Source organism: Poromitra crassiceps (assembly GCF_964638095.1).
Source record: "Poromitra crassiceps genome assembly, chromosome: 9".
NCBI lineage: Eukaryota > Metazoa > Chordata > Actinopteri > Beryciformes > Melamphaidae > Poromitra > Poromitra crassiceps.
In genome coordinates, this window is record NC_139630.1 from 32,723,378 (window position 1) to 32,734,741 (window position 11,364).

General features: G+C 43.1%; 1 protein-coding gene across 1 annotated transcript; it reads left to right on the forward strand.

Annotated features, from left to right (window-relative positions):
* gja10b (gap junction protein alpha 10 b) lies at nucleotides 1–1,515 on the forward strand (the record flags this gene model as incomplete). Its single annotated transcript, XM_083642801.1, has 2 exons — nucleotides 1–1,359; nucleotides 1,477–1,515. 2 exons carry the CDS (start codon nucleotides 1–3, stop codon nucleotides 1,513–1,515), a joined length of 1,398 nt encoding a protein of 465 aa, XP_083498927.1.
* Nucleotides 1,516–11,364: the final 9,849 nt, after the last annotated feature.

Genomic DNA, 11,364 nt, shown 5'->3' on the forward strand with positions numbered 1-11,364 from the left:
ATGGGGGATTGGAATTTATTAGGGGGCATCTTAGAAGAGGTGCACATTCATTCAACCATCGTGGGGAAGATCTGGCTCACCATCCTCTTCATTTTCCGGATGCTTGTTCTCGGCGTGGCAGCGGAGGACGTGTGGGACGACGAGCAGAGCGAGTTTGTCTGCAACACGGAGCAGCCTGGCTGCAAGAACGTCTGCTACGACCAGGCTTTCCCCATCTCCCTCATCCGCTATTGGGTCTTACAGATCATCTTTGTGTCTTCCCCGTCTCTGGTGTATATGGGCCATGCGTTGTACCATTTGAGGGCCCTCGAGAAGGAGAGGCACCGGAAGAAAGTCTTTTGGAAGGCCGAGCTGGAGGGGACTGACCCTGTGCAAGAGACCCACAAGAGGATCGAGAGGGAGCTCAGGAAGCTGGACGAGCAGAGGAGGGTGAGGAAAGCTCCGCTCAGAGGCTCCTTGCTGCGCACATATGTGTTCCATATCTTGACCAGATCTGTGGTGGAGGTGGGCTTCATTATTGGTCAGTGTGCTCTGTACGGCATTGGACTGTCACCTTTGTACAAGTGTGAGAGGCTTCCGTGCCCCAACAGCGTCGACTGCTTTGTGTCCAGGCCGACGGAAAAGAACATTTTCATGGTCTTCATGCTGGTTATTGCCGGGGTTTCTTTACTCCTCAATCTCCTCGAGATCTTCCACCTGGGGGTGAGGAGAATCAAGCAGATCTTGTACGGATACAAGTACGGAGACGACGACAGCGTACAGTGCCGCTCCAAGAAAAACTCCACGGTGCAGCAGGTTTGCGTGCTCGCCAACTCATCGCCACAGAGGATGGTGCGGCTCACACAGAATCTGAACAACGCTCCCGACAACGCCCCTCAGAATCCGACCAATGCCCCCGACGACTCGGAGCAGCAGCCCAGACGGACGCGCCCGCTGAGCCAGGCTGACCTGCAGGGTCTGCAGCGGCGTCTGGACAACAGAAAGCACTCGTGCAGCAGCGACGAGTCCAACGGGCCTCGTGGCTCCGGCCAGCAGCCGCGGCATGGAGGGCCACAGCCGCGGCCGTCACTCGCGAGCGGCCGCGCGGAGATACCGGCGGCCGCCCCGAGGAACCCGCAGAGGAAACAGAGCCGAGTCAGCAGCTGTAAGGAGCTCAGTGACGTGAGCGATTCTGCCGAGAGCGGCCACTATCCCGCGGCCAGGAAGGCCAGCTTCATGTCCCGCGGGACCGCGCCCGAGAGTCTTTCCAACAGCGAGGATTCTCAGAGCGGACTTGATGTCGAGGCCCAGCGGCTGACCCAAGGGGAGAGCCCGCCCATGACCCCGCCCCCTCCAGCCAGCGGGAGAAGAATGTCCATGGTGAGAATGGCCCAACCAGACCCATAAAATGACTTCTTGTTCTTGTTCTGTTTGAATCCGAGCTTTGTGTCGAAGATTTGGTCGCTAAACCATGATGCTTTGTGTTCTCTCTTTCAGAGCATGATTCTGGAGCTGTCTTCCATCATGAAAAAGTAGACCTAAGCTTTTGGGAGCCAAGCTAGAGACATAGGGTGTTTTCACATTATACTTCTTTTGAAAGGAATCTAACTCAGGCCTTTTCAAGTGAACCAGCTGCACATGAACTCAGCCCTCTGTAAAGAACTCACTGTTAGACGTTGCTGACAATATACTCACATCTTTAGCTTTTCTCATAGCATTTGCAAAATAGTTTCATAAAAGGAGCGAATACCGCCTTTTGCTTGCTCAGTCCTCTTTGTGTTCAGAAATTAAGCGGACTCAGCGCTCTCTTCAATGGGAATCAATCGGACCACAAGCGGTCTGAGTTTGGATTAAGTTAGGTTAAGTTATCCTTTATTGTCTCATGGGGAAATTCATCCTCTGCATTTGACCCATCCTCTATGAGGAGACTTCCTAAAACTAGGAGCAGTTGGCAGCCACAGTGCAGCACCCGGGGACCAACTCCAGTTCGAATGCCAGTGCCTTGGTCAGAGGCACTGACAGGAGTATTAACCCTAACATATATGTCTTTGATGGTGGGAGGAAACCCACACGAACACGGGGAGAACATGCAAAGTCCACACAGACAGGATCTGAGATGGACCGGCGTTCGAACCCGGGACCTTCTTGCTGTGAGGCAACAGTGCTAACTACTGAGGCACCATGCCATCTGTTTAGAAGGTCAGTTAATTTGGCATGTTCACACATGCACAAAAACTTACTGAGTCATTGGACTGAGTCCACTTCAGAGGCTAAAACCCGCAGGCTGGAAAATGTAAAGGGAAACAGCAGGGATCCTGATCGCAAATCGAGCTTCAGTACAATTATGTTGATGTGAAATCTATAACAAAAAGCTCCTTGTAATTTCATTAACGTTCTGTTCAAAGAATAAGCATCAAATTATTTTTATATTAAATGTGTGCAAGCTACTGTAGGCTACTTGCTGGTTAGGGTTTGGGGTTGTTGTTGGATTAGTGAACATAAATCAAAAATCCATTCGGCTCAAAGTGTGTCGGACTGCTCATAAAATGAGACCAAAAGCATGTAACAAAATATATTTAACAGAAAAAAAAGACAATTAAAAAGTGTGGGCTGCTCAACCACAAAAAAGATCAGAGAGCTCTCAAGAACAAATGCTTATTGTTTATCACCGAACGAGCTGGAGAAAAAAGGGCTCTGTAAATTCTTGTCTTTCTGTTTTCATTAAGAGTGACACTGTGTTTATGAATATCTGAAGTTTTTTTTGCATTGTGAATGTGAAGGTATTTTCTTTTTCTATTAAACACTTTCCCCCCTCTTCAGTGGGACTGAACTGTTTGGTTTGGTTTAAACGAGTGCCCTCTTTAGAATGGGAAAATATCTTATTTGGGTCAGTGGAAAATATTGAAGGAATACTATTTTTGTCTGATTTTTCTTCCAATGCAATGGTGCCATCTAGCTGCTGACTGCTGCCACTACTGTGCTGTTGTGCATTTCCATTGAATGAGCAGCTGCTGACATAGATTTAGTAAACAGGAAGAACAATGGACACGGATCATGATCTTTAAGAGCATTTGTAGTCTGTAATTGAATCCCAATGGTGCCTATTGATGCTGCCTAATAATAATAATAAAATATTTCTGTCCCATCTCAAAAATGTGAGTTTACAGAAAGTTTTCTTCTTTCTTTGCTTTTAGTCAATTGGCCAACAGTGGACAGATACTTGGTGTCATATAATGGGGATGAGTACAGTAAACTAGGGCTACAGAATAAGTTGTCACTTTTCGTGCCCTGCCATTTTCATCAACTAGATGGCAGACCTTCACCATACTTTAGCTGAGAACACTGGGAGTATGCAATCAGTGTAATGCATTCACATGTCGATTTGAATCTTTTACCATAATTATTAGTGTGTCTCTCTCTCTCTCTCTCTCTCTCTCCAGAGAAAGAACCGTCCATGACACAGCATGATTCATTCAGTATACAGCCAAGGATGTATTAGTGGTAAATAAAATATATATAGATGCAATTAATTCATTTTATTTTAAGAAAAACATTGGCATATACTTCTTCCTTAAAAGATATTCTGGTAACACTTTCATATGACACTGTCATAACCATGACATGAACATGAAGGAGGCATTATAAATCTTTATGACTGTTGTCATTAAAGAGCATGGTGCAGGTTAAAAAAAAATCTGAATTGACATTTTGGGCTCATGATTACAGTGAAAACACTCCAAAAAGACAAAGACCCCCCCCCCCCCACACAGGCCCACAGGGTATAAATATGGAGGAAAAGGTGGCATTTTATAAATGGGCGTGTGACATAACAACAGGAGTGACATCACAAGAGGAGAATGTTCTGCTGGGGCTGACACAGGGATGCAAAGTCATGGAGAGTGAAAAAAGGTGACAGATACCAGGGCAGACATAAAACCACTCAGAAATCCTCATATTTTGGCTGAAAAATGTGACTGTCACCTAAAGGTGACTATTTTGCATCCCTGTGACATCACAAAAGGTAGTTCCATGAAATGGACCAGTGCCCCCTGCTGGTTACAAAAACTAGTCTAAACGCAGCTATGTGTGATTGAAAAAAGTTTTTTTCCCCCAAATCCCATTGCTATATACCCCTTCCACATATTAATGCAATGTGGTCTCCAACCTGCACTATGCCCTTTAAGTGTCATTTAGTAAATTATGTCATTGTTAATCCAATGACGACATCTTTTTTTAGATGTGGGATAAATCAAATAATATTGAATCTTGAATGTCTGTTATGACAACTTGACATTAACATGCCATTAAGTGTAATTACACAGTTTTGGTTATGTCAAGTTGTCATAACAAAGACATTGACAGGTTATGTTGTCTTGGTTAATGTCAAGTTGTGATAAAGACTGTTTTATGCTCTTTGTATAGCCTACTGTAGAATACTGTCTGTGAGCAAACTGCCTCCGTTCAGAGGAAGGCAATATCTATCTACTGTACCTGATTACCCTATCCTGTGTCTATAATCAAGCCAATTATGTGCAGATTGGAGAGTGTCGAGGGCCAATCAGCCGGTCACGGTGAAGCCGTCTGCAGGCAGATCTCATATTATATGCGGTTGGTTTCAGTCCAAAATGAGATGAAGCACAAGATTTTTTGTATTTCTTATTTATAATAACACTTACAGATATCACTTTACACTTTACAATTGTTTAATCTTTAACCTGTGTATTCTCACTTGACTACATGTAATAAGCTGTGAAAAGGTAAGAAGAGAAAAATGATTTGTAAGCAGGCCTACCTAGTGAAACTCCATGATATGTCATGTAGTGACATTAGGGTTAGTTTACAAACTAATAATATAATACTAATATCGGGGCATATTCAATTTTGTGCAAGAGCAGACATGTGTGTTTCACATACATTCTGATTGACGCTCATGTTCATTGTAAGAGATATTGTGCATGGGATCCCGTGCAAGAGGGGTCCATGAGAAACCAGCCAGGCGAGTCACCCGTCGCCCCTAACCTCATCGAGGTAGGCTAGAAACAGGTGCCAGACAGCAGTTCTTTTAAGTGAGTTGGTCCTCAGGTACCTAAGTCTCTCCGACCTTATAATAGAGGTCATGTCCGTCAACCACAATTGGAAAGAAGGTGAAGAGGGAGACTTCCATTCCTTCAGAATTTGTTTTTTGGCAATTGTCCCCTGTGTCAGAGACTGTTGCACAGCTGTAGGGAAGGTCAGAGAGGACTCCGAGCAGCCGAAGATGTCAAGTTCTGCCTCCGGCTGGAGGGTTACTACCAATCAAATATTTTGGCCCAGAATCCCGTTAGTGAAGCGCAGAACCAGAAGGCATGAGATAGTGTGCCCTCTGACACTTGACACCTGTCACACAGTGGTGAGACAGAAGGGAAGATCTTGTGCAATTTATGCTTGGAATAGTGAAGACGGTGAGCGACTTTAAATTGGATCAGCTGGTGTCTGCTATTAACTGAGCAGAGTTGTACCACAGACAGACAGACTCCTTTGCCATATAATGTCAAATAAATCAATACCAAGTTCCCCCTGCCACGCTTCTATAATCCTCTTAGTAGAGGCCGTGGTGCAGTTGTCAAACAGACATACAAATCTAGAGATAAGATGCTTGGATGAATCTTGAATCGAACATAATCTCTGATTTGCAGGTATCTGAGCCAGTGTGTGCCGGGCAACTCAAACTTCCTCTTCAGTAGATCAAAAGGATGCAAAATGACTATCTATGTATAGGTCTCTGATAGAAACCAGCCCCTTCTCACTCCAGGCATGGTAGTTTTTGTCCGACCATGGAGGCAAAAGAGAGTGATTGAAACAAATTGGTGTGTGGATTATTTGTAATGGGGTTATCTAATTTCCCCCTTGTGCCATAAGTAACTGTGTTGGGCCCTATTTGTTGGCAGAATTGCACTCCATATAAATTAGTTCATCAGATTTTCTTTAAGATTTCAAAGATTTAAATCCCAGTCACTGTCATAATCCGCATAATTCCTGACCGTGGTGTAGGGCTGCATTTGTATTGCTCTTTTTCCCCATGATAATATTATTGGGCTATTTAACAGCACATTGTCCTCAAATGACATCGCTCAGAGAACAGAATTCAGTTTTATTACATTTCAATAACGGTCAAACCAAATGAAACGGTGTGATGAATTAGCGGGCGTGCGTAATATATCAGCTTTATTTTCCAGTTAAGTGCCCTTTCAGTACAATCTCAGCCTGCAAAAGGACTTTTGACAGCCTATCTGGCGTATAATGGAATATGAAGATGATTACAACTTAGCACAATTTGCATTGCATTAAAGGAACACTCCACCCATTTTCAACCAGCTTTGTATCATTAGAACATCGGTAGTATATCAGAAAACTGTAAACGGTTTTGAAGTCTGTCATTTAATTTGACAGTTATTGAGTGTTAAAGTGTGGACCAGTGACATCACTGGTCCACACTAACTCAAATTAATAACTCATTAACTCAAATCAACTCTCAATAACTGTCAAACTATTCATCATTCATCTAGTTTGACAGTTATTGAGAGTTGATTTGAGTTAATGAGTTATTAATTTGAGTTAGTGTGGACCAGTGATGTCACTGGTCCACACTTTAACACTCAATAACTGTCAAATTAAATGACAGACTTCAAAACAGTTTACAGTTTTCTGATATACTACTGATGTTCTAATGATACAAAGCTGGTTGAAAATGGGCGGAGTGTTCCTTTAAGACATTTTGCAACAGAATAAAGTGCTGACGGTTAGTAGCCTACTTTTTTAGGTTCAGAGCACTCCTCCATATTATAATAAATATCTTTATTTGCATATCCCTCTGAGACACAGCAGTAGGCCTATGGATTACAGAGTGGGCAGTGTCTTGCATTGTAATTATGTACGAGTGTAATTCAATAGGTTTGAAGTGTCGTTGAGCAGCTTGGTCGCTACAGTAATGTTGGCATGTTACCTTTCTGCAATCCATGGATACGTTGAATGTCAATGTTTCTGAACCAAAAATATGTTGCATATCACCATTTCTAGCCTAGGTAGAGTCTGCTACTGAAATAGAGAGCCAAAGTGAACGTCACTTCCTGCTTCAGCATTGTACCAGAGATTTTCATCCACCATTTATTTTCCCATAGACATTTTGTAAAATGCGTATAAAAATAGTTTTACTTGGTCAAACCAAGCGGTTCAGCTATATTTATAATCGGGAGAGACCACAGAACATTTCACTCAGACCAAAACTAAAACAACAACAACATGGAAAAAATATTTTTGGTCAGAGTGAAATGTTCTATGTGAGAAAAACAGCGATAGAGACGTCCTCTGAGTGACAGGTCATTGGGCCTATTGTTATGTCCGTTAATTTTGCCTAATGTCAACATCATTTGAGCATAAATTATCCTATAGCCTAACCTACTTATAAACTGTAGGCAGTTCCTCCATAGCATTCCTCCTCCATAAAGTTGTGTTTAAAAAGCTATTGTGTGTTGTGTTTTCAGTGCTGTGCCTTTTCTCTGGGTAAACAGGAAGTGAGCTTGAAATGAACTGAGCTGTTCATTTTTGGGGACTGTGAGCTTAGTTCAAAATTGTGAGCTATGAACATGAACTACGGTAGTTCATTTTGATCTGTGTGAACTGAACTTTGAGTTAGCTCTTGTGAAGTGAAGTGTGAGCTTGCACAACACTGGTAGTAGCATCTATGTCGTCTAGCAGCCACCATTGTTGTTAGGTCTGCCACGCTTGACAACAGCTTGACAACGGCATTAGTGCTGCCCATTGTTTTATGGTACTGATTGGCTAATCGTTAGTCCCCCTGCGCACTCATTAGTCCGATTTTCTTTTTTTTCCCCCAACTTGAAAAACTGCCGTTTTGTCCCCCTCAAAAAGTAATGTTTTTAATATAATTTTATTTATGGACAAAGTGACTTGTTTTTGCTCTCTAGCTGTCTGCTTCAATTTTTTATTTTCCCGTCCCAAGATTTAGTTTTTCTACCCGAAAGTCATTAATTAACCTTGTGGAAAAGGACAGATTTTGGAGTGGATTCAAAGAGACTGTTTAACTTTCTGGCGCTGTTCTGTTTTGCTGTAGCCCAGATGTCAAAATAACACAGCGTTGGGGAGAGATGGCAACATGGCTACAGCTGCCTCCCAGACACCCACTCATGCCAAACTCATGTGCATCCTGTATAGAGTGCAGACCTCCACCAAGGGCAACGGTCCAGTCTGCTATGATATGCACATTTTGCAAGTCGGATATGCTCCGCTCCAAAAGTTAATGGGTTCTTCCTTGGCCCATGCTACACCCTTCCACCAAGTTTCATGAAAATCGTCCTAGTAGTTTTTCCTGTAATCCTGCTAATAAACAGACAGACAGACAGACAGACAATCACAATGATGTCACAATGCCTATGACATCATCAGTGCATATGACATCATCAGTCATGTCATAAGATGATTTTGGTCAATAAGGATGTCACTGATGACATCATTTGATTACATGACATTTCTGGGGCAAATGACATCACGAAAAGTCACGTGACTGTTGAGCTCTATAGCTTAGGGGGTTCCAGGGGGTCCCCAGCCAAAAGGGGAGTAAATTATTTTCGCTATAATTCCTTTCATAAGTAACACAATGACTATTTTGGTCATGGGTTTTATACACTTTCTGTAATAAAACATCTAAAAGCATCAATCTTATGGTGGACCGTGGGACAAAATCCTATCAAATGGGGGTCCGTGGTCTAACTTCTGTCAGTTTAGGGGTCCTTCATGTGAAAAAATGTGGGAACCACTGCCTTAGGGCACTCAGCTTGTTTTCTTGATTTGTTTGCAGGGTGGGGAAAACTTCAGGAACACCATCTAAAACCATCTACGAGGAAGGAACAAATATATAAGCAGTTGGCGTGTTTTCCCCTGTGGCAATGAAACAAACAGTAATACAGTAGTGTTAGGCAGGATGACAGCTACTGTGAGAGATGTAGCCCAGCCCATCTCCTTAGAGGTCAGAAAAGCATCTAGAGCATCGTCTCATCATCTGTGAAAATGTGGCGTTTGCATCCCTCTCTTCTGTAAATACGACTCTGCACTGTGAGGTTACTGGAATCCTGCGATTCACGGCCTGAAATAAACCGAGGAATACAATCAACACATATTCCAGTCGTATCTGACTATGACACCCTCGTGCAGAGCGACTTACAATCAAGAGGCAGCTCTGTGGCTTGCTCAAGGGCAAACATACTGGCTTTCCGATGCTTTTTATACTGTTTCAATCAAGCTATATACAGAAATCCTATCATGCCACAGCCAAGTCATCAGATGTGTGTGTGTGTGTGTGTGTGTGTGTGTGTGTGGAATCCATGGAAATGTAAACCTGAACCATAATACTTTGCATATCACATTTCGAGATACACGTTATAGTAGTAGTTTGTATAATAGTTTGTATAACTTATACAAACTATTTCTGAAAGAATGGACCTTCACCTTCTTTCCAACTGTGGTTGACGGACATGATCTCTGTTATAAGGATGGAGACGCTCAGATCCTTGAGAACCAACTTACTTAAAAAGGTTCTAACTATTTGGGAGCCGTTTCTGGCCTACCTCGACGAGGTTAAGGGCGGTGGGTGACTTGCCGGGCTGGTTTCTGTTGGACACCTTGCGTGGGACCCCATGCATGACATCTCTTACAAGTATATAAGCACCTTATATGGATGGTAGCACCACATTATGATAACTGTTGATATATATATGTTTTTCGTTTGTTTGTTTGTTTTCCGTTACTGTGTCAAAGCGCAAATTATGCTCACGCAAAATCACCGGAGCTGACTGAGGCGGACGTGACGTGACCAGCACGAGAGCTGTGATTGGACGTACTTGTTGTGAGGAATGAAGAAATGCAATTTCCTCATTTAACAGTGCTTGTCCCTCATCTAGCAAAGCCTTCTGCAGGCTCACCGGAATGAGTTTTGAAATGGAGGGACAATAAAATGTCCCCCCACCAACATGATTGCAAGTTCTTGGTAAACAACAACACGATAGCGTCATACTGTATGTAATGGACATGAGTGTACCACAAGCCACCTAGTGTTTTTGAGGTGTACCGCAGCCAATGCGCCGAGTTACAAGCTTACATTCGAGTATGCACAGTCTCGCTGTCGCCACTCGGCGGCGGCAAGGCTCCAAGCCGAGGCTGCGCAGAACCCTGTCAGCGCCTTGAGCTTGTTCATTTTTGTTCATATATATTGTTAAAATTGGAAAAGAAATACAAACAAAAAAACGTTATACACGTCATAGAGTTCAACGACATGTGACATGCAGATTAACTTCTCATCAGCATTCAACGGCATCATTCTGTGTGGCTGCCAGGGCCGGACTGGCCATAGGGAGCACTGGGAGTTGACCTGGTGGCCTACCTGCTAAATGGCCTGCAGGAACAAACAAGCAAAAAATGCCCACAGTCAGGCCACTGAACTATAGGAGCAGGCCAGGCCAGCCTTCGGAGGGGACACATCCCCTTCAATATTTACCACACATGCATTTATAAAAACATTGAAGAAGCAGACTTTTATTTTGAAAAAGCACAGCAGCAGTGCACTAAAATGCACCAGAATGCAGGAAAATTAAGTCTTTGTAACTAAGATCTCCCTGGTGGGGGATATTTTACATTTCCGTTGATTCTAGAAACGTAAAATACCGACATTTTATTCTGGCGATTGGGTTGACCTCAGAGCACTTCGGTCTATTTCAGGATACTCCATATATTCCTGCCAAAATACCCCAGAATCCATAATCAGTAATCTAGTTTGTGAACACAAACTAGATTAAGATTACTGCAGAAGGGAACCAATCAAAGCGTATTAACAACCTGTTTGTTTCAATGCTGTGTTTTATGCACACAGACCATTTTGTGGAGGTTACTCAGGCAATAATTGATTCATACAAGCAAAATTCAGGCTGTGATGTCAGCAAATAGGCCCTTTCAGAGGAATCACTACATACACGGTCTAGCGGTCAGCGGTATTGTGTTTGAAAGTGAATCATAATTAACATAATCAGATTAGCCTGTAGTTAGCATGGTCAAATAATCAAGACCCAGCAACCTGCTACTAGCTCAGGCCTTTGTAGTGTAATGCATGATTACAATGACACTAACCGCATGAAAGGTTATTTGATGTGTTGGAGCTTGACGTTAGCAACAGCCTCTTAGCCATCAGCTCAGTTGATATGCTTGATATTATTCCAGGTCGGTGCTTCTACCCCCAGGCCTACAGAACAGAAAAGAGGTATGAATATTACATTATGCCATTACATTTGGCATCAAACAAAATGAGTATTCTCTCGACACAGCACAGTTGGATCTGTCTAC